The 25,138-nt window shown below is 35.9% G+C and overlaps 1 protein-coding gene across 2 annotated transcripts in view; it reads right to left on the reverse strand.

The window, feature by feature from the left end:
• Positions 1-20,054: 20,054 nt before the first annotated feature.
• The window catches only part of Arap2 (ArfGAP with RhoGAP domain, ankyrin repeat and PH domain 2), a 131,728-nt gene continuing 126,644 nt past the window's right edge, over positions 20,055-25,138 (reverse strand). For both annotated transcript variants that reach the window (XM_032915862.1, XM_032915864.1), the window contains 2 exons: positions 24,709-24,843; positions 20,055-22,423 (listed from right to left, as the gene is read on the reverse strand). In XM_032915862.1, the coding sequence (XP_032771753.1) occupies positions 22,055-22,423; positions 24,709-24,843 (504 nt within the window). In that variant the 3' untranslated portion in view covers positions 20,055-22,054. The remainder of the gene's footprint in view (positions 22,424-24,708; positions 24,844-25,138) is intronic.

The raw sequence follows: 25,138 nt of genomic DNA on the forward strand, positions 1-25,138 counted from the left end.
CAACTGCAGTTATTTTTTTCTAGACCTGTATAAGACTGGGCCTATCAACAGACAATCAAGAATCAGAAAGGGGATCACAGGAATCATTTCTCCTTGCTGAGCTATGGGCAGGTGATGGACTGAATAGGAAAGTATACCAAATAATGAGCCTCCAGCGAATAGTTTCAAACCCACAGTCCCATACATGGTTCTAAATAATATGAGAGAAGTACAACATGGGGAAAAATGGTAAAACTATTTGGAGTAGACCTGAAGGTAGACCCAAAATAATAAATATACTCACAAGAAAATAAAGACAAAATAATTTAAATCAAATGTGAGAATCACTGGGTCACTTATTAAATATCTCCAGATGTACTGCAGATGCGTCATTTCTCAAGAAATTCACAGAATATATTGTCTTCTGAGGGTGCAGAGAGATTTGTATCACCATCAGGCCTCTTTTTCTATAATGATTTCAAATCGTGTTTAACACAGTACTATGGGTTCTTATACTCCCAGGTTCATCCAGGGTGGTTTTCACAACACTCTGCTTTGTTGTTTTCCTTAGCCAGTTCAAATACAATGCCACTCATTGAGCTAAATAATAAAACTTAAAATGACCAAGTTAGGCCATCCATGATCCATCAGCCATAACCTACTGAATAAGAAGGCCAAGGAAAATAACCCTTCTGCATGATGAAATGGAAGAGCAGAATTATTTATTTGGGCAGCAGTTGTAATTAAAGATATTTCTAACAATATATAGCATTGAAGATCTCTCTTCCGTCCTATCAACTGCTGGGGCTTGCAAAAAAAAAAAATCATGCAATCAGCATCTTGTTGGGGGGAGGGGGTTGGGTTAAAGCTCACACAGCTCCTCAAATGTTGTGAGCCTCTGCAGAGAAGGCAGCTGGCTTTACAGCCAACCACAGAGAAGCACAGTAGAATTCATTTCCACCCACATGAAAGACAGATGCCGACTAAATGTTTGTTATGAATATATATTAATGATTTGCATCTTACTATACCTATGCTAGCATTTTTTTTTCAATTGACATTGCCAGATCAGGATAATTTGATCTTCACTGAGTATAGACAATAAATGTTACAATGTACATAACATAATGATGTACAGAGTTCATCAGCATAGACCTTGGAGTTCAGAATTAAGCAAGACATCATAACAAAAGCATATGAGAAATTAATTAGAATGTATTTTTATAGTCTTAAAATAATTTTTCAGAACTAGTATAAAAATAAAGAAAGACATTGATTTAACGTACTGACAGTTTGAAAATGAAAGAGGAGGACTGAGATAGCTTATTTAGATTCAGGTTCCATCTTCAGAACCCATGTAAAAAGCCAGGCACGTTGACACATGCTCAAATATCAGCGTGTGGGAAATGGAGACAGTCAGACATTCTCAGGGTCTCACCATCAGTAGGTGGGCCTAGTACTTACTGACTAAAAAGACTATCTGGAAAGTACCTGATGAGTAGCCCCGGAAGCAGATTCCTCCCACCCACACTACAAACATGTTTATGTGTGACCAATAAGCCTGCACAGTCACACCGGAATACACATGAATACTCATGTACACATCACACAGTTAAATAAAAGGTAAATCTCTAATTTCCTCAGGGGAAAAGGCATGTTGTCCTATGGATGTCACATAATCTGTGGGGATAGGTAGGAATATTACACTTTTCTTGAAATACCTGTACAGCAACACAGAAGAAAGATAAATACTTAGGTGGAAATGTATATGAGAATATTCCCTTTTTGTGGAATTATAATCACTGGAAGAATACTTGGTAAGTGACCATCCTATTAAAATTTCCCTTTTGTAATTATGTCAGGACCTCTAAAGACTGCAAGGTGAATAGCATGGATATTAGATAGTCATTACTTCCAACAATTGTGAAATTGTTCAGGATTCATGAACAAATAATATATTTATTAATAATAGTGATGAATATAGAATAAAGCATTGATTTTATTGATACAATGCTATAAGGGCATTAGGTCTAGCCAATACTTTTAAATCCAAGGCAAACTACATTACTGACAGTCCACTGAAATAGGTATGAAAAGAAAAAGCTAAAAGAGTGATGCATTGTAGAAATGATACTAGTTGCTTTTTTCACTCACAATATGTATTTTATTTTATTATGTAATAAAAGAATGTACTGATCACAGAATGAATTAAAGCACATTAGTTAGTAAAAATGTGAACTTCTATTTGGCTTCCATTCTAAAACTCATGCATTTTCTACCACTCCCAAAGCAAAACATAAAATTCCAAAGTAAATGCTTTTTAGAATAATTTTGTATCAATTAAGCACTATTATATGATATGTCCATATATCTATATGTCTATATGGATATGTCTATTGCTCTACATTTGTTTGCTATAATCTGCCCATATAGTCATCTATTTATCATCTGTCTCTATATCTATCATTTATCTATATCTCTGAATCTGTTTTCTATCTATTCGTATCTATCAATAATCTATCATCTATCATCTAACATTTTAGAATTTCATGGCCCACTTCATGTATAGACTAGTTTCACACAATAATATGCATCAAAATTTTACAAATCTTTATCTTAAATTTGGTTGAATTATAATTAGTAAATCATAGCAAAATCCATTTCCCATAATTATAGATAAAATTAACTTCGTGCTATCTGTAGAAGGAGATAAGGTAAAAAGAAAATCTTCTGAACTGGTATTTTCAGTAGTGCCATTTTATTTAGGACAAGTCACTCAGAGAATTCAGTAAGCCCCTCAATAATGAGGTCTGATGAAAGATTTAGCAATCACATATTCAGTCTGGAGGGGGTATTGGAGATCATTTCACAATCAAAAAGAATTATTAAATGGCAAGTAGGTTTTTTCACCTATTTCATTCTGGGAATATTTTGAGATTTTCACATATGCATGCGCTATATTTTTAAACAGAAATGGAATAGGAATATTTTAAAACTTATTAGGAAAACAGCTATTTACATGTGAGGATAAGTGCTCAGGATATGGATTCTAATATTTTAATTGTTTTGTCCTTTTTTTCTTTTTAAAGCAATTCTTAGTGGTAATAATTTTCAACTAAATTAATTAAAGACCAGCTGCTACTTAGCAAGCTAGACAACCAATTAGGAAACTGAAACCTGTTAAGCAACCTTTAGTGCCAGCCAACTAACTGAATCACCTCCTGTTGCTGGCATGGATCTGGTTATTTTTTGTTTTGTTAAATGCATGTTGTTGTCACACACACTAGGTTTGCAAAATGCTGTTCATTCTGAGGAGTCAAATAATCAAGCATGTCATCCTTTTCTGAGGTGGGGATCTCTAGCAGGGTCCTTCCCCTCTCTTTGTAAGCATGGATACAAAATGGTTATAGAGAATTGTATTTTACAGGGAAAATCAAAGTCAAAATGCAAAAGTAACCACCTACAACAGCTAAGTATTATTTTGTAACTGACAATGAGAACATGGTACAAGAAATGCCTTTCAGGTACATAGGGAGAAATGACAATGAAGATAATGGTGTTTCTACTTACAATGAAGAAAATTTGTTTGAAATGTTTAGGATATTAATTATTTTCTTCTAAAACATAAGTATTGAAAAGGAGGTTCCAAGGAAATTATATTAAAATAAAATTTTAAACTATACTTTATTTTATGTGTATTGTTATAATTTTTCCTCTGTGAGAATTCAAAATGAATTTTCTTCAGAAGATAAGCAAAATATCTAAATCTTCCTGGAGAAAGTAGTATATTAAGCATTGATTCGTACATGAAATACCCATCTCAAGAAGCTCTTTCTCAAGTGTTTTAAATGGTGTTGCCTTGACACTGACTCCAAAGAGTGAGTAAATATAATTGCAATCTATGAGAATTCATCATGCATGAAACATTGAGAGATTACTTGATTAATAAAAACAATTCAAAAATTGTGTTTCAAAGTTGTTCAATGCCTGGGGAATCCTTGTCTGTCAGACACCCTAGAAACTGGTAATGGGGAACTGTCACATTTCTTGTGGTATCCTTAATGGCCTGAAAAAACTGATGCTATTGACAAGACTAAAGGCACTACACAAGAGGTGTGCATACCTCCTCCTGCTGCTTTGTTTAGAATGGCAGTTTTCTCCATCCTAAACAGCCTTATTCACATGCTCCAAGCACAGTAGGGGCTCAATAAACATTGTTGATTGGCTGTCATTACATCTGCTGTGAATAACAATAGTCTGTTGTGCTTGGTAGCTCTCAGAAAGAATAAGGGCATTTCAATAAGTATCCTGAGATACCAGGGTTAAAAATCCCTGTGGGAGATGAGTTGTGGCTTCACAACACTGGAACTTGTTTGGGAAAGATCTGGTGAAAGGTGTCAATCTAGATTATAGGCTCTCCCATAGACTTATGTTTGAACAAGCCTATGGGGTCCAGGGAAAAGAATGTGATGGTTTGTAGCTGCTTGACCCAGGGAGTGGCCTATTAGTATGTGTGGCCTTGTTAGAGTAAGTATGTCACTGTGGGTATGGGTTGTAAGTCCTCATACTAGCTTCCTGGAAGCCAGTATTCTACTAGCAGCCTTCAGATGGAGATGTAGAACTCTCAGCTCTGCCTGCACCATGCCTGCCTGGATGCTCCCATGCTTTTGCCTTGATGATAAAGGACTGAACCTCTGAACCTGTGAGCAAACCCCAAATATATGTTGTCCTTCTAGGAGTTGCCTTGGTCATGATGTCTGTTCACAGCAATAAAACCCTAACTAAGACATTTGGCCTCAGCAAGAGAAAATGTGCCTAATCCTTGAGAGACTTGAGGCCCCAAGGAAGGGGGAGGCCTGGGAGGGAGGAGCACCCTCTTGGAGTCAAAGGGGAGGAGGAATGGGATGAGGAACTATGGGAGGTGGGAACAGGAGGGGAGCAAACACTGGAATGTAAATATATAAAATAATTTTAAAAAATAGAGTATAGGCCCACTCTGGGTACCAGTATCAGCCCTATTTGTGATGTGAATTATGTCTCAGCCTTCACCAGACTACATTACTGGAAAAGATGCTTGGGCAGGTAGTGCTTTCTTGAGCTAAAAATGTTCTGCTCTCTACTAACTATTGCTCACAGTAGAAACCGAAATTGTCTTGTCAGGTTTGCCATAGGGAAGGCAACAGCAATTGGAAGTCAACTCATATTTCTCAATTCTTCATGTGTTTGTTATGCTGTCATAACAATTTTCTAGAAGGCAGGCCAGACAGGTAACAATTCTGCTTGAACACTGTTATGGTCTTCCACTGACTAAATGATCATGTTCAAGGGGTTCAGTATAGCAGATTAAGCCTTGAGAGGGTTGATCTTTCCTCGCTTTTTCTAAATCTTCATCTGACACAGTACCATGGAAAATAATAAATCACTTAAATCGTTTACATTTTGATATGTAGTTTTCTACATACTTTATGCATTTTTTTTGTTTGCTACTAAAGTAACTATGAACAAAGTAGGCACAGTCGGTGCTTTCCTAATCTTAAAACCTGACACCCCTAACACTTCAACCATTCAAACTTTGTGAACCAAATGTAGAAAATAATTGCCTTGGTCATAGTAACTTTTCACAACAGTACAACCCTAAGACAGAGTTGGTACCAGGTACTGGGTTATTGCTGTGATAGGCCTAACCATGCTTTTGTTTAGAAGAATGTGGTTTTGGGACTTTGGATTTGGAAAGCAGTAGAATGCTTTAAATTGGGGCTTGATGGGCTATCCGAGTAGGAATATTGAAGGCTTTGTTAGTGAGAATGATTTGAATTGTGTAGACCTGGCCCTAAGACGTATCAGTGGAGAAATTCAATATTTGACCCAGAGGTATTTTGGTGAAGAATGTGGCTAAGTTTTGCCATCGTCTGAAGAGTCTGACTGAGACTAAGGTAAAGAGACTCAGATTACTTGCATTGACAAAGGAAGTCTCAGAAATGCCCAACATAGACCTTGTTCTCTGGTTAAGTCTCATAAAGAGCATTTTGAATAAGCATAGCAAGCTTAGAAAGGAAAAATATAAGATATATGGTTTGAGTATTAAAGGGGCACCAGGAAGTAAAATGGAGCTAAATCCTGTGTTCAAGGAAATTAAATTGAATTAAGGGACTGGTGACCTTGGGCAAAATCTCATTCAGCTAAATTTAGGTCTAAGCATGGTAGTACAAGCCTTTAATCCCAGGAGACAAAGCCAAATAGTTCAAGCCTGGGACAAAGAAAGTTCTAGGTAAAGAAGAGCTTAAATCCAGGCATGATGGTACATGTCTTTAATTCCAGAATTACAGGAGACAGAGCCATGCAGGTCTCTTAGGTCAAGGTCAGTCTACAGAGCAAGTTCCAGGAAAGCCAAGCTTAGGCAGAGAAGGAGTCGAAAAACAAAAAGCTGGTAATAGAATAAGGGGGGCCATGTTTCAGTCTCAGAAAGCAGGAGAATACAATAGCTTCAAGCCATGTGGCTCTGGCTTTAAAGTGAAAAATAAAAGGGACTACTGGGACAATTCATTCTGATTAGCTGGAGCTAAGAAATTAGCAGTGATTAAGAGATCAGCATCATCGAGTTGAAATCTTCTGGGAAGTTTTTTCTGAAAGCAGAAAGAAGGTGTGTTCCAGAGATAGCCAAGGTTGTACTTCTTGCTGCAGCTGGACTTGGTAATGTGTAAAAGTCACCCAGGTGGTACTGGTTTTGAAGGCATGAAGGTGTCACAAAGAGCAGCTGAGGCTTGGCACTGTGAGAGTCCACGGAAGACCATTGGTGAGGGTTCAGCTTCAGTTGTACTTGAAAGTCCAGGACTAAAGAGGTCATGCAAAGGTTGTGAGGCTTGGCATCATGAAGAAATTATTTGAGAGGCTATTGATGAAGACTAGTTGCAGCAGAAGACCCCAGTGAATTGTAGATTCCAGTACCATGGATGAACACCAAGAGCAGCAGCAGCTGGGTGGAGTGGATCACCCTGAACTTAGAGTGCTACAGAGGGCAGAGCTAGAGAAGTGATGCCAGCCCTTTGGAGGAGTCCAGAAGATCATGTGTGGATCCCAGACATTGAAACAAGAAGCTGTAACATTGAAGTTGTTGTGGAAATTCTAAGACTTTCAAGATGCCAGAGCCATAGGATATCTGCTGAGGAATGCTGCTAATGAGTAGAAACAGCACAAGAAAACAAGTGTGTTGCAGTCAACAAAGATGAAAAGGAAATTGAACATCTGAAAACCACTTTGACATCAGACATGGAAATGCAGAGTTTAGAGTTTGCCCAGCTGGTTTTCTGTCTTGATTCAAGGGTTACAATTAAGTGATTGGGTTGATCTCAGAAGAGACTTTTAACTTTGGACTTTTAGCACTATGGATACTACTATAGCCTATAGGGACTTTGGAAGTTAGACTAAATTTACTTTTTTTATTATGCTATGGCAAGATATGGCCCCAATAAACTTATCTATTTGAACAAACCTATGGGGGGGGCAGGGAGTGGAATGTGATGGTTTGTGTATGCATGGCCCAGGGAATGGCCCTATTAGGAGGTGTGACCTTGTTGGAGTAGGTATGTTACTGTGGGTATGGGCTTAAATAACACCCTAGCTATCCAGAATCCAGTAATCTGCTAGCAGCCTTCAAATGAAGATGTAGAACTCTCAGATCCTCCTGCCCCATGTCTACCTAGATGATGTTATGCTCCCTCCTTGATGAAAATGGACTGAACCTCTGAACCTGTAAGCCAGCACCAACTATACCTTTGTAAGACTATGACTTGCCTTGGTTATAGTATCTGTTCACAACAGTAAAACCCTAACTGAGACACATGTATAATATATTACATATTCTAATTATTTAAAATTTAATCTTTCAGTTGTATTTATAAGGGTAGAGTTGAGCAATTGTAAGGTTATACAAAACCCAACTTTACAGCAAGAAGAAAATGATCTACTTTAGGTATCTAAATATCCCTAAGAATATCCTTTCAGTGTCCTTAACAAATGTTTGGAACATTGCTTGGCTGGAATGATGAAAATCCAGATAATTAATTTTCTCTTTTACAGACCATAAGGAAACAATGCCTCTTTAAGATTAATGATTCAGAAATTTTCTTTGTGTATAGCTTTTATGCTTTAGCTTTTATTTTATGCCCATACCCATGATGTATATCTCATTCTATATGATAACTGTTTGTTTTATAAAGGTCAATCATATGTGCTTATTTGCTTCCACTTCTTGTCTTTGGGTTCAATTATTCCCCCATGTTCCATTAATAGTGATTTCTGCCAAATCAGCATGTAGATCACTTTTCTTGAATGCACACTGAGATTTTCACACAGTTAAACTCATCAGAGTGCTAGTTGTCATTTCAATTACAGGTTGAATTTATTTTCCTATCTCCATCAATACAAAGGGTTTGATAACATCGGACATAATTGTCATTGTGCTGGGTATGCAGACAGTAGCTTTCAAACTGTTTTTTACTTCCACCAATTTACTACTATAATTATTTCATTTTTCAGTATTGTATCTTAACTTTGGCAGCAATAGAAACCTGTATTTCAGGTGTGTAATCCTACTAAGTTTGAACAAGAGGATTAGCCCCACATCCTCTCTACCTAGTTTGATTTCCCTGAAGAAAAGATTATTCTAGGAAATTAAAATTAGTCTTGTGAAATTGAATGGTTAGTACAGAATTAGAAAAAGGAAAATTAGTTCAGTATTTCAATGTTTAAAATTCCATGTGGATTTTAACAGATTCTTTGTCAATGAGAATAGAGATGTATATGCCATAGAAAATATGCAGGTTGCTCCTCTTTACTAATGCACGTACTCTTTTACCAGAAGTGTATGGAGGAAGAAAATACTCCCATTGGTTGCCTAATAGTTTTGTCTGTTTTTCCCACATTCTGTTCTATGATTCTTGATCTCTTATTCTTTTAAACCACTCTAATTAGATTCACAAATATTGTGTCCTAAAGAAAAAGTAGCTTTTATAAACATTTAGAGAATAATCATATCCACCTGGTTCCCAAACTTTGAGAGAGCTTCCTTTTCCCACCCCATGAATCTATGTGGCCAATGAAATAATTTATGTGGCCAGTGACAGTGTGATCACATTCATACACTCCATCCATGCAGTGGACTCTATTCTTTCCCTGTCATCCTTTAAGGATAATATGATAGATTTTAGACACTTAGATAATAGGAGTCAAGAGGATAACTTTAACCTTTAGGCAGAACTGATACTCCACAGGGAGCTATTGAGATCTCAAATGGGACTCTCCCTGCCTACAAATCTTTACAGCTAAGTAAAATAGCTTCATCTCTCCAACCTCCTATTTCCTTCCTATCTTTTCAAAGACATATTGCATTTTAGTTATAAGCATTTGTCTCTAAAGACTGTGAAGGGGCAAGAGTTAATGTAAGCTAGAGTGGTACTTTAAAAGTTTCATGTTTTCTACAAATATCCAAAGAAGAGCTTCTCTGAAAACTCTCCCCTGATCTAAATTAACACCTATATTTCTAAAATTTCTTCAGAATTTTTTTTACAATGACAACATGTTTGACCTTCCATATTGGATAAATTGTACCTTCCATGACTCACTGGGCAACAGTTATGTGTATTTCAATGTCTCTACAGATTTTCTTGACAGAACAATATAAGGAGATGCAGAAGGAGCAATTTTTTTAATGAAGCCACTTTTGAGATATGAATACAGATTAGAGAAGAAGGTGAAGATGAGAAGCAACACTATAAGGAAAATATATCTCATTTAAAAGCTAATTGTGATGATAATTATATTCTGCTTTGGAAGTATAGAGATGATGTTGGCTCTTACAATGGATTTGTTCAAAGAAATAAAGGAGATTGGGCTGTTCAACAGTCACTGAATTGTTATTATATTAAGAATGGAAAGCAATCTTGTAAAATGTCACCTTTTGCATTTATTTTAATTTTCTGGGAACATTTTTGCCAACTAAATGTAAAAATTCCCCGATATCACTCCTACCTCATTAAAAAGGAAAATTACTATGCCTAAATGCCTTTGACAAATAGTAATGTTATTTAAATAATTATCACTCTGTCTTTTTTCAGTAGAGATACAGCAAAGGAAAAAAAATCAAGTAAAGGGGTGATTCAAGACGTTTGTCAAGAACAGAGAAATAAGGAAGAAAAAGAAATTGAAGATTTCATTTACTGTTACAAACAGCTCACCTACATATGCTGTTCCCCTTGGAAGCATCATGCACCCGCCATGTGTGGGAGTCACACACTTATAAATAGACTGATGGTAGTGAGAAGAATAAGTAAATCCCTGCTACAGTGTTTTTGTCCTGTGGAATTTCTGTAAATTGCCCACAGATTCTGCATATCTGTTACATTCACCTGAAAAACACATGCTCCTGTCTCGACGTAGTATCTTAAACATTGGGTTGGTGCTGATGGAATTGGCATGTCCTTGCCTAAAACTTCATTTTCACTTGGGCAGTTCATACAAAAGTCATCTACATAGACTTCCTCCTCCACTGCTTGTGTGCCTTGTTTGACTTGAACTTTTGAAAGTTGTCCTAGACCTGAACCCTCTTCCTTCGGCTTCCTTTCCATGTTTCATGAGGAGCATTTGTCCCCTTTTCTTAAGCAACTGTATAATGAATGGAGGCCTGGGGTCATTGGATTAGATAACTTCAGAGCCTTGACAAGGATGTTACTTGACTAATTGTGACCATGAAGAAAACAATCAAAATCATAAAAGGAATCATCTTTAAGAAGGGTAAGAGTCTAGGTACAGATGAAAACAGACCAGACCAGAGGAGGGACATCACACCCTGAAACTCATTAGTTCGTTAGTTCAATAGGAAAAATCTATGTAGGAGGCATGTTGTCCTTCCAGGAGATAAAATTCAGTAGAGAAAAGTGAATTTTTAAGGAAGTGGTAGACCTTCTCAGTTTATGAAATGTTGCTGAAGAAAGACATTTCAAAGACTTTATAGTAGAGAGCCTTTGTCTGAGATGGACGATAAGAATAATATATGTATAAACATACATAATGTAAAATACATATATTATAGTTCTGTTATTATTCTAGGACAAAGAAAAGGTAATGTTATATAATTAAGCCTGTTAGTTTTGAATATTTCCAAGTTAAAACATGATTTTCATATGTCAGATTTTCATTTTATTTACTTTGATTATCATTCAATAACATAAATGGCCAAAAAAATAAAACTGGAGATGTGAGTTAGGGTACACAGGAAAAAATAACTAGAACATCTAAATGTCTCAGTGTAAATGTAGACCACATATGTTACCCATATCAATTACAAATAATATTACCAAGATCTTGGGTGATTCTAAATAATGGTGCTTACATTTGTAACATGTAGTAAACACTTAAAAGCCTCTCTTGGATGCATATTAACTATGTATATTTGAATGCCCTAAGAATAACTCATTAAGTGATGATTAGTCTATGATATTTAGTGTTCTAGTAGTATTGGTTATAAGGAACTATATTTACTACCAAAGGGAGAAAGGGTCATTAAAATTTTAATTTGTTTCTCAGTAGTTCAATTATAATATGTTTAATGTACTGGACATAACCTTGAGGGATTTAACATAATAATAAGACTATTCCAATTTACTTTGCTCTCTTGCACTCATTTACTTAAAAGATTGGGTATTTCTAACTGCTTTAAGATCACTCTGACCTCTCAAATGCTTGAGGATATCTGATTATCATTTCTTTTCTTCTTTCTGTTTTTAGATGTTTATTGAGAATACTTTCAATGAAACAGAACAGTTTTTCATGGTTGGATGCTTTTGCAATACAATTCAATAGACACTTATGTTGGTGTGTGTATTCAATCCTGTAACACACTCACCATCAATGTATGCAGTTATAGATATACTGCCTTCAGTGAATCCCTTTGATCACAATATTTATGGATTGCCAGAAGCTGGTAGTGCAAGTCAGATTTGGCAATTTAAATAGATCCCTAGCTATGTAGCCCCACTATGTTGATATGTCTGAAAGTTTGTATCTCTATATACCAATGAAATCATCATTATTGTGATCCATTTCTTGTTTCTAACATGAAAAATGTAAAAGACTCAGAAAATGTTTTTCCTCTCACACTTCATTTATAAATATTATTCCTGCTTATTCCTGTTTTTCACAGGCTATCCCTGTTTTTCACACAGTGTCTCAATATGCTCAGAAAGCCCATTAGACCAGCAAACTTGGAAGTAGTTTGAGAAACTATCTTACAAAGTTAAAATATGGACAGATATGTTCTTATTAATGATCTAAGAAGCTAAATAAATATTATATTTGAATATGAAGAAACATGAGATACTATGGACTAATTAGCAAACAATGCAATATATTTAATGATTATGTACTTGTCATTAAGGGCAATGAGTATAGTTTCATTTCATCATCATGAGCTGGGTGTTAGGTGAGCATTTTGAGAGTATCATTTCAGAACATCACTGTTTTGAAGAGATAACAAGAGTCAGGATGTTAGACCTCTATGATCAGGCATATATTCTAGTTGTAACCTGCTTATTCTCTTAGTGCAGACCTTTAAGCTTCATTTCACTCCACCCATCTTTCTTTTTGTCTTCTTTCTCCATTTCTTTCATTTTCTTTTTTCCTTTATCTTGTCTGGTCTAATCTTTCAACATATTTTAAATGAAGTACTTTGAGAGTTAATTAAAATCGATAATTATGTATCTAGGTCTAAAGGTATGGATTTAGAAGCATAAACCAAAGCCAAATAGTTTTAATTTTTAAGGGTTAAAACTCAAAAATATTTCTAAATATTAGCCAAGAATATATTTATTATAATACAGTGTAATATGAAATAACATAGTATATTATTAATTATGTACTATTATAAACTACCACTCTTTCTTCAGGAAATTCAATTGTTGATATCAAATAAGATTACTAAAATCCACCTGAATAGGTTTTTATAAATCTATGTTAAATACCTATAAAAATAAAATATATACATATAGTATTTATTTTATTCTGATATTTCTTTTTAATTTGAGCAGTTTTTGGGCCTTTACCTGGTGCTTGACATTAAATATTAAAAACAGGATATGTTAAACTTAGGAAATTTTAAAAAAAATTGGAAGTTAGATGTCGTACATGCAAGCACAGTCATTAAATACTTAAAAAGAAATAACAAACAATAAAATGTGACATTTATTAGGAAAAGTATGCATATCAGTACTGCAGTAATTTGAATATGAATATAGAAATGATATTGCCAGTAACCACAGACATTAATAGCTTTTAATTAGAACACATCAAAAGAATAGAAACGAAGGCAGCAAGTTATTTAACTTATTCATAAAGAGCAAACACTAATGTATTGAATGTTGTTACTGTTAATGCAATTTGCAGCAGTGGACAAATCAATGTTAATTGAATTCTAAATGAAACACATGTAAGAAGTAACTTGCCATGTTATGAACTGTGAGCACATATGAAAAGGCATCTTTGAATTACATAATGTAATTTAGTGCTGAATACATCAGTTGACATAGAGAGAATAAATTAGTTATATCCTAATTCTTCATTCTATTTCCTCTTTCTTTCTTTCTTTCTTTCTCCCTCTTTCTTTCTTTCTTTCTTTCTTTCTTTCTTTCTTTCTTTCTCTCTTTCTTTCTTTCCTTCTTTCTTTCTTTTTATTTTTTTACCTTACAAACAATTCAAGGTACAGCGAAGTTGAATGAAATGTTTAGTTAATCAGCTAGGTTCTACCAACCAGATTCTAGCTTTCTGTCATTTTCTTATGTCATTTTCTACCACGCTCTCTCTCCTATTCTGTCTCTCTGTCCATGAATTCACCTTGTTTCTACCCTGTTAAGGTGGGATACAAATATCCTAACAATGCTCCCAATATTTTAGAATGCAGTTCTTTTTTATTTTAATTAATTTACATTATATCCCAACAGCAGGTTTCCTTTGCTCCTCTCCTTCAAATTCATAACCCCCAACTCCCTTCCCCTCCAGAATGCAGTTCTTTTAAAAAAATTCACATAAAATTAAATATACATATCTTGATTGTGCTTATATTAGTAATTATGATATATGCCTGCCTGCACAACATAAAATTTGATCAAAGTATTGAATACTACCATCCACTCTAGAGAGCAATGTCGTCATCCTTCCAGTTAATCCTCGTCTTAGGTAGGGTTTCTATTGCTGAGATAAAACACTATTACCAAAAGCTGCTTGGGGAGGATTGGGTTTATTTTGCTTATATTTCTTCCTCACTGAGTATCATTGTGAGAAGATAGAACAGGCCACTTGTAAAGGTGTAGCTTCAGCCACAGTGAAAACACAAGATTGATGAGGTGATGAAGAAAGGCTGAACCTTGGCATCATGTTTCAGGGTGGACAAACGAGGCTAGGGAGAAGCTATTGGTGATGGTTCAGTTAGGTTGCAGCAGAAACCTAGCAGTTCTGGAGATTCCAGTATCATGTGATGAACTCCAAGATCATCTGTAGAACAGAACTGGCCTGACACCAAGAGATAAGCTACTCTCTCTGTGGATGGATGTCCATACTTCTTGGCGGATCTGAGATAGACACTGAATAACTTTGAGTGTTAGAGTTTGGTTTATCTTTAATTTGATTGTAACAATGTCCGGGTTGTTTTTCATCTAGGCTCAATAAAGTACTGATTATTTTTTAATCTTAAAGGAGGAGCCCATACTGCATGGCCACCTTATCTGCCATCAATGGGGGAGGAGGCCCTTGGTCTTGTGAAGGCTCAATGCCCAGCAGACGGGAATGCTAGAGCTGTGAGATGGGAGTGGGTAGATGGGTTGTAGATCACACTCACAGAGAAGGAAGGTGGGATGGGAGTTTGTGGAAGGGAAACTGGGAAGAGGGATAACATTTGAAACGAAAATAAATAAAATCACCAATAAAAAATTTTAAAAAGTAAAATAAAATCATAGCAGCAACTGTAAATAATAAAAGAAAACGAAACTGGATAATTTAGAGAGACCTTGAACACATTGAAGAGTTTGGAGGTGTTTAAATTTTAAAGACTATGTGTAGAGGGCCGCAATAACATTCGCCACCACAAAATGGCGCTGGCTTCCACTGCGCCCCACGTGGAAGGCCGAGATAGTTTCGCCATTACAAGATGGCACTGGCCTCCGCCACGCCAGCCGACTTCCTTTCAGGAAGTTAACTGTGTGCACATGTGCAAGAGTGCCTTTGTGCCAGGTCTTTGCCCACTCCGGGGCGTACCTAATGAGATCATGGGTAAGCGACCAATCAGGTGTGGATGCGCCATGCTAGGGTGTATATAAGCCGCGCCTTGCTGGCGTCCCGCAGCCCTCTATTATTAATAAATATAAACATTTTGGCTACAGAAGGATTCGTGTGTTCCCGCGTATTCTTGCTGGCGAGAGACAGTGCGGGATATTTGGTGCTGAAACCCGGGACGTCACGCCATCGCCAGGCGCCAAGAGGGGGTCTTCTGCCTGCGGAAGGAATCCAGAACTGTAGTGTTTAAAAGGTAGGCCCTGAGAGACATGTGTCTTGATTTGTTCCACTTCACTCCCCTGCTAGATGCGGTGGAAGTTTTTATTATCGTTTTGGCAGCCCTCGGGCTTTCTCTATTGGCCTTTGAGTTTCTAGCTACTGCCAGACATCGTGAGAGGTCGCATGGGAGCCGCCCAGCTGTAATAGCAAAGCAGAGAGCACTGGGGGAGGGGCAAGGCGGCATGTCAGAAACAGGGTTGGGTAAAAAATTAAAGAGCTCAAGGAAAAGACAATAAGCAGACAGTCCCCTCCAATGACTTCAGATCTGCGGAGGCTAGAGATTGGGGGAAAAAACGCCCCGGGAGAGAAAAAGGGAGGAGATAAAAGGAACACAGTATTTTGGGAGAAAAATTTTGTCTTTGTGCTTGTAAAAGGTGTGATTAGGCTCTGGAAGCTTCGCAGAGTCATACTGATCAGACTTGATAGAGGCAGACCACCTGAAAATTTATTCAGGAGAATCAAACAAAAGGACATCCCAATACCCATGCACAGCTTGATGGAGTTATTGTAATTGGGTTGTGAGTAAAAATATTCAGGACTGTGTTTCACTTGCATACCATTTGTGAATGTCAGTCGTGCTGCTCAGATATCCTGTAATATATCTCAGTATCTTACAGGAATTTGGTTTCAACACGTTGATGGACTAGTCCAGGAATTGAGACAATCCATCGTCCATATCAACTCCACTCGAGTGGATAGTCACCGTGGAAGTGGTGGGAAAGGGAAAATCCTACCTCTCTGCTGACACCATCTGGTTTTTTCCCTCTTTGTCTATTGTCTGTCCTTGGTGCACCAAGCTATCCCTGTATGTCAGTTTATGTCTGTGGTTTTTGTTTCTTGTTGCTTAAATGTTTTATGTTTCATGTTCAAAAGAAAAAATGGTAAAAACTTTATCTGCTGGTCGTTCACATCTTGATTTGGTTTTAACTCGTTTCAAAAAAGGAACAAATGAATAAAACCCAGCTCCAATCAGTCCTTGGAGCCCTACACCTGTAGCCTGGAGTCTAGTCAGCTGGAGAAGCTGCCCAGGGGCTGATCTTAAAGGCGCCAACAGCTCCTCAGTTTCTTTGGTACAAGAGCTGATAGCTGTTTCTCTTAGAAAAATCCCTGACTTATTATTTGACTCAACAGGTGACAAGGTGCTTCTCTTAAAATCATAGCTAAAAAGGTAAAAATGGTGCTTGGTCTAAATATTAAAGATATGTGTAGCCACTTCAGTTTTGTTTCTGATTGGTTTTAAATGTATAAATATGCTCTATATGCCTTGGTTATGGACTATTGGCTTTTAGGTTATTGAATATGGTTAAAAAAGGTATAATATTGGTAACAGAAAGTTGACATAAAGCTGGTAATTTGGATGGAGTCATTCTAGACAACATGTGATATGAGCCAACCCAGGGAAACAAGTCTAAATTGAGGTAATATTTTTATGGAACTCTTATTCTAGAAACCAGGCTTCTAAAAGAATTTAGGACAATGTCTCTTTGTTGAGGTATTAGAGACTGCACCATCGTGCGTTGATATGTAGGAATTGGCAGTCAAACTTTGTAGCATGAAGGATAGACTGGAGACTAAAATTTGGAGACTAGATCGTTTGTTGGAGGTTGGGTTTTGCTTTCCAAAGTTGTGGTTTGCCCTGAAGCTATCTATATTTTGATGCTAATTCCATTGCCCCAAGAACAGCTGCCTAGTCAGTACTCAGAACTCAGGTGACCTTGTGGTTGTGCTCTGGTGTTACAAGGAGAACTTAAGGATTTGATTAAGGATTGCCAGTGTTACATTGACTAACTCAAACTTATTTATAATTGAGGAAAAATCAAACAGGTAGAGATTGTTACAGGATTTACAAAGGATCGATGAGGTTTTAGAACTTGGAGAGCATTATAGCTAGTTCCTTACTCAACTGCCATTTCAAGACAGATTTAGAGGATTGATTTTATGCAATTTGTTTCGTCATAGCAATTGTGAGTTTTTCATTTCCTTGAGCTTGCTTATAATTTTAGAGAGCCCATGAAGTGATATCATTAAAATTTTACAAAGAATGGCTAATAGCCTTATATTATTTAATTTTGTTGCTTCTTCAATATAAGAAGTTAGAACTTTGAATCTTTCAGTGTATATGGAAATTTTTACTACAAATCTTTGCTCTCAAAATGAGCTTTAATATTTGGGGAGTAGCTGTTACACTACTCTAGAAAAGAATATTTAAAACTAATTTTAAGCTTCTAAGGATATGTTAATTGCCAAAATACCTCACCTTACCAGAGGACTTAAGCCTTTGTTAAAGCTTCAGTTGCGTTAATACAGAATTGTAGGCTAGAGTCATGGAAGTATTTTAAAAAGAAACCTGGTGAAACATACCTTATTCCAAACAACAATCAAATTGATTATTACAAAATACTGATATTTGGCCTATTACATATACAAATTTTTCAGGCAAAATTGATAATTTTACTCTTTGCATGCTTTTATACTTCCTGTATATAAAATTAAAAAAACAGAATTGGTTCAAATTTATTCAAGAATACTGGTTATTTCAGTTAAGACCTGTAGTATTCTGTTCATGGATACAAATAATTCTTTCATCAGGATAATCAATTGTAGAAATCGTGTGGAGGTACATAATTTGTTGTGGTATATTTGTAAATTTTGTTAAGGCTTTTCAGCACTTTGACCTGTTCAGGGTGACATCTTACTCTATGATTGTGATCTTGGAGTTGACATCACAAAGCTTATCGGTAATTGGACTGGAGATTCAAGAGCTTGTTCATTTATCCTCTCTGGAAGAATGACCTTTCTCATAAAAAAAAAACAAAAAACAAAAAACAAAAAAACAAAAAAAAACTATTTATTTCAAACAGACTTTGTTGGATATTCGTATCTGTATAGAATGTATATAATCTAGTTCTTTAACCACTTTTAAATTAAAAACATATGTCTCAAAGGGAGAACATAGGTGTTGAAGAATTTCTTTGGTACTTGAAGAGATTTGTGATACATTAGGTTTTTTTTTTACCTACCACCTTATTGCTATTCTCACTTTTATGTATTTTTAATGTTTGTTATATATGCATATAAACATGCATACATGTATACATATTATATATCATAATATATGCATGCATCTTTTTAAGAATTTAATCTCTTTAAGCAGGTGCCATAGAGATAAAATATGAATCCTTCCTTTACAGCACTTTCATATAAATCTTACATTACCTTTTTCTCAGCTAGTGCTTGAACCTTCAGAACTTATGCCATTCCTGTGCTACCTTGAAAGGATACAGATAGTCTGCCACTCGTGAACTGAATGACTGGCACTTAATTTTTCTTTTAAGTCTGATATGGAAAACTCTAAGAATAGATGGAATGGAAAGGACAAAACAAAACAAAACAAACAAACAAAAAAAAAATGGGCCTCGGCTGGGCAGGAATCCTCCCTATCTCTTTGCATGACTTAATGGCCTACTGGCATACTTCTCTAGACCAGAGCTGAGGTCACTTAGCTATCTTGTTAAAACATCTCTTGAAAGGACTTACCTCAGAATGACTTTTTTGAGATTTTGAAGGTTAAGGCTCAGTGTGATGTTATGACAATTCAACCAATACTCCTAGGAAATTGGTTTCATCAGCATGCATTTTAGCATAAAAGGAAAAATTTTAGAAGCAGTTTGAAACCTGGAGATATACAGATAAAAGGGGAACTAGAAAATAACTAAACATTGATTGATCCTCATTCTGTTATTTACCTATCTGCCTCATATATTTGACCCATAGTATAAATCTGTATACATATGATTTTACAAGTATACAAAAGTAATCACAAAAAAATTGTGTGCAAAGTAGTTATTTCTTATTAAACATATTTTAATAAAATAATTTAAAAATATTAACTTGGAGAAGATACGAGCCATGTAGCCATGGTAGAGGTGAGAACAACGTAGTTTTAAACACTTTGAAAATTTGCATTTGCCAAACCAAAATAACTATGTCTTAAAAAGATGTACTTTAGTAATCTGCAGGACTCATTAGTGTGTGGATTCCAATTAGAGAGAAATATAGCAGCACATGATGACAAAATGTTCACATTTTAAGCCTAAGTCTCACTTCTGTTGAGTGATATGTCCTGGTGGAAATTCTGATAAGCTGTTATAAGCTAGCGAGAGTGTTACTCATCTTTGTACATGTTAATTAGATGTTAAATAGCAACCCCCATTTCCAAAGCATCCTCTTCTGCAATATGCAATTTTTGAGTACTTTAGAATTAAAATTTGTCTTATGTGCAATGTAAATCAGGAGTCAATCTGTAGGGAAGTCACAGCTTTGCCTTCCCTGCTACTGCTTGGAGTTCTCAGTGACATTTTGATGAACCATCAGGTGATGTCTAGACATTAAGTAGTTACAGATTATGACTGATAACTGACTTTAGAAGAACAGAAATGAGAGCAAGTGTGCTCAGTCCTTTCAGGAAATATCTGCAAATATTCAGACTTTAAAATAAAATAACATTTATTCTTAGGTATTTTTAAAATGATGGAAGACAGAAGTATTGTATTACATTCTATTTTTTAAAACAGAAAAAAAAAACGAATAAAGTACTTGATTTATTTCATCGGAATAACTTTAAATTTCTGAGAATAAAGAAGACACACAAGGGGCATATTTTACTGGACTTGTAAAACTATTTTAACTGTTACTCAAAATACGTATGAGGTGATCATTAGCCCTTATGTTACATTTGAAAAGTGGAGATAATTGCTCACGAAAAGAAGAGAAACAGATGTGATAGATTTTTAAGGTCAACTCTCAGGAGAAATTCTAATAAGGTAGGCCAAAGCACCTAAAACTTTCCCAACAAGGCCAGTAACATTATTTCCATATATCTCTTTATTGAATAAAAATATAAATATGATTACATATTAGAAACAAATTTACTAAAAATTAAGCTTTGCTTCCCAAACAACACAAGATCTGTCTTTGAAGGAAGGATCCTCCGTAGTGGCAACTGCCCTGTAGTTTCACTTTTTATTTCCTTTACAGTTTATTTGGATGTAAGGAATAGATTCCACTGGCTCCTAGTTAACTCTGCTATCTTCAACAAATACATGTGGTTAGCATATCTGAGTGAGATGGACCTAGTAATTCATAGCATGCTGCTTTCCTGTGAGTACGTAAAACAAAGGCTTGAGCTCATAGACCAGACATGTCATAAATAGGAGAGAAAATACAGAAGAGGACAAAACAACAACAACAACAACAAAACCTTCCAGTTCTAAGAGTCGCCAAACCAACTTGACTTGACTTGGAAAGAATCTATGAAAAGTGCTGTCTTTGACATAAACTGTTAAAAGCTAATGTAGTCAGAAGGAACATTATCAAATCTATACCCGATTATTAAGTGGCAACCAAAACACAGGGCTATTTCATTTCCACAGGTAGAGAGAAAAGGCTAAATTGGAACGTGACCTGCCTGCCTGCAAACGTGTTGCATAAGTAGCCAGATTGCCCACTTTCAGTAGACACTGACAACGCAGAAGAAAACATTTTATGTTACATTAAGAAATGAAACAAACAAAAAAAAATGCAACAAAGAAAAAAAAAGCCAAACGACCCCATGGTGATGAATTTCATTCGTACCAAAAATACAGTTTGGAACCCTAAAGAACTGTCTGCATACAGCAACACCTGTGCTGGGCCCATGCACACTCTTCAGTGCAAGGTAAGTTCCTCTGAGCAGGCACTCAAAGACAGTTGCTCTGGTGTAGTATGTCATGGGGCCTGACTACTGACACCATAAATGACAGCAGTCACTGCCATTATCAACATAGGCCAGCTCAATATTTTTGTTGGAAACACTCAAGACACTGAGGATTCTTTTCTTAACAAGGAGGTTCTCCTTAGCAAGGTTTGTTCCATAGTGACTTAGGATACCTCCATGGGTAGTGGAATGTTTTTTACTCTCTTGCCTTTCTTCCCAATGTTTGTTAAGCAGCCATTGCAGTATCTTTCCCTTTTGGAACTACCTTCCCTTTTCTTTCCCTAAGATGGACCCTATATTAACCTAAAACCACATGACAACTTAACTTACAAGCATCTCAAAGTGCAAATTATGATACAAATTCATAGGATTCATAAACACAGCATTTTATACAATAAAGTACAGATTTCTGATCATAAATTAACCCACTTAACACATCTACTTTCAAAGAGCTGGTCACTTAGAGTGACTCAAAGACTTTATAAAGTTAATATGGTTGAACTTTTCAAGTTTCCAGACCAAAATAAAGTTGATCTTACAGGTAACCACATATATACATATTTTAAAATGCTCTTTCAGTGCTTCAGTATAGATAAACAAATTGCTTAAATACAGACAAATTCATACTAGATATAGAAACTCAAGAATTACAGTTTGATTTGTTTTGCACACAGTGTATACAATGTTAAAAAAAATAACTTGTGCGATGATCTATTTTATCTCTTTCTATAACGTTTGCTCATCTGGTAACTCTTTAGGATGGGATCTTGACCTCTGGAGAACCACACTAAGTTCCTCAATGACCTTCGATGGCAGCTTATTATTGGGTTCTAATGTGGCTTTGCTGTTTCTGTCCTCTGTCTTCTTCACTGTCTTTAGACCTTTATAACCCTTTGGGAGGCCAGGCGGGACCTCTGCCTCTGTGTCCTCCAGACAGTTGAAACTGCGATGTTTTCTGGCACGATTTCGAAGTTTCTCATCTTTGTGCTCCAAGCAGTAGCCTATGATGGAAGCTCTGTCTTTTAAGCTGGAGTCTGTAAAGTCTCGGTCATGCCTTTCACTCAGCCGCAGTCTTTCAAGTTCTGCTCTTGCCATCTACGAGTTCAGGAAAACAGGTAAATGGTATTTGAGATACTTGATAATACTTGATACTTAGAAAATGCATTGAGCAAAGAGCTGATGATTTTCATCCTAGTTCATTGTATTTCTATAATGGAGGCTCTGATTTTCCTTCACCTTATAGCAGCCTGCAGTAGTAGATTTATTTACTTCCTTTAATAACTATATTTTTTAATTATATAACTTTTTAAACTTAAATATATTTTGATCACATTCTCCCAACCTGAGTTTATCCAGATAAGTTTCCTTCTCTTTAACATGCAATTTTAAGTTCTTTAAAAAAAAAAAAATCCAAAAACTCAATATAACAACATGCCCCCAAACTAGGAAATACATCACCCCAAAACAAAACAAAAAAGCAGCAAATATTTTACATATTTTAAAATATTGAAAAATTAAAGCACATACAAAACAAAAGCAGAAGTCCCAAAATGAACCAAAAAAAAAAAAAAAAAACAAAGACAAAACTGTGGAATCCTTTATTTGCTGGTCAACTACTTCTGAACATGAGATATGGCCTTAGAGAGGTTGATTTTCCCAGTGTAATTCCACTGGAGAAGGCTGATTTTCCCTCTCCCAGTAGGTGGGAATGGAAGTTCCATTGATACCCTTTGGATCACTGGATGTCTGGATTTGTGTTCTTGTCTCAGAGTTACATCCCCTGATTTTAGGGTCACATTCTATATCGTCATAGTAAAGAAATTGAGAAGAAGTGTTGTTGAGAAATCTGTTAAAGTTGTTTTCCTGGTTTATTTTTCTCTCAACATGTTTAAACAGCAGGTTTCCTCCATATAATACTTGCTCTGATTATCCAGTCAACTTTCTTTCTTTAAATTTTAGGCATATTAAAGTTGATGCTTAAAATTGTGCTTTTATGATTAGAAAAGAAGTTGTAGATTTATTTATCTGTAGCTGATACTGGTTAATGTACTTTTATTATAAAATTTTATTTTTTCCTTGTTCCTCTGTTTATCCCAGGATACTGTCAGGAGCCCAAAACCCTACAGAGTACATTATTGTCAAAATCTGTAGGTACAAAATGAACTGAGTTACAATCATAGTTTATTAGAAACTTAGTTTTTCTCTTATTATATCAATTAGGCAAGATGAATAGGCCATCAGTCAAGTATACTCTGGCATTAAAAAAAAAAAAAAAACATATACAAGATGTACCCACTACACTGTATTTAGCTTTTCAGAAGTACTAAATCACCAACCAAAGACTATACATGGATGGCTCCATGACTCCAGCTACATATGTAAGAGAGGATTGCCTTATCTGGCATCAATGGGAGGGGAGGCCCTTGGTCCTGAGAAGGCTTGTTACTCCAGTGTAAGGGGTTATAGAGGGATGAGGTGGGAGTGGGTAGGTGAGTCGGGGCCCTGTTAGAGGAAAAGGGGAGGGAGCATGGGATAGGGTTTATGGAGGGGAGACCAATGAGAAGAGGGACAACATTTGAAATGTAAATAAATAAAATAATAAATTAATTTAAAAATTTTATGTGTATGATAGGGGAATAAAAAAAGTACTTTATATTTATAAAGAATGATTCCAACATCTTACCCAAAATTATATAATCTCTATCACTTTTTACATTGGTTGTTTTTTGTTTTGTTGTGTTTGGTTCTGTCTTTGAGAAATCCAGTTAAGGTACTATACTATGCCAAAGGTCATTCCCAGTGTAAGTTCGGAGAGTAAGGAGTAGAGTAGGTTCTTTCTCCAGAAACCTTTTTTCAGATCAAGATTGACACTATTTATGTTCTTCCATACCACAAGATGATAAAGAATAGTGGCATTTCTAAAAAATGTCAAATAATTCATATTGATATTCAAAGATTATTTTGTGGTATTTCTAAAACACTCCAGGTTTCCAAGTCTGGATTATGATTGTGACACTAGACCTGTGTGTCTGTGACAGAACCTGGGCATCTTTTGTTCCACATTCACTCAAAGGATATTATAAGTGGTTTGATGAAATTGACTTGAGACTGGCTTTGCAACCAGGGTTTCTATATAAATATGTTAAATTGCTTGGCAACTTTAGAGACTGTAAGTGGTGTCAGGTATACATAACCAAGTGGTTAGTGGTATTAAAACAAGTGGCAGAGGGTACTGACACCATTCTCTTCATGGAGTACAGATATTACTGAGTTTTGCAGAGTGATTGCAACTACTTCTGAAGCCAGTGATGTAATTAATATCCCCAGCCATATGACGCTGTCCTAGAGGCAACAATAAGGAAAACAAAATTATAACCAACCTCAATATTCTTACGGGCCTGAGTTGCATTTTTCTCATGTTGGATAGGAATCAGAGGTAAACCTCCAATCTTGGGATTTTTGGTTATTGAACGTTTTCGTTCCTTTCCAGCTGGTGGCCATATATCATTTTCATGCTGTGGAAACACAGTTTAGTGCCATTGGTATGTGATTTCATTATGTATCATGCCCCCATAGCCACACCAAATCATCTACTTTCTGGGAGAATCCTATTTGTAATTACTTCGACATTGACTCTGTCAGACACATGGCTTCAGGATGTGAAACACTTAAGTGAACTGAGCTTTGAGGTCTCAGTTCAATTTCTAGGTTTCAAACACATGCCTTCAGCACTTCTTATCAAAGCAAATGGTAGAAAATATTGGAGGAAAATAGTAAGTCTCTTGTAAAACAAAACAAAATGCATTTGTC

Source organism: Rattus rattus, chromosome 11 (assembly GCF_011064425.1).
Source record: "Rattus rattus isolate New Zealand chromosome 11, Rrattus_CSIRO_v1, whole genome shotgun sequence".
NCBI classification, from domain to species: domain Eukaryota; kingdom Metazoa; phylum Chordata; class Mammalia; order Rodentia; family Muridae; genus Rattus; species Rattus rattus.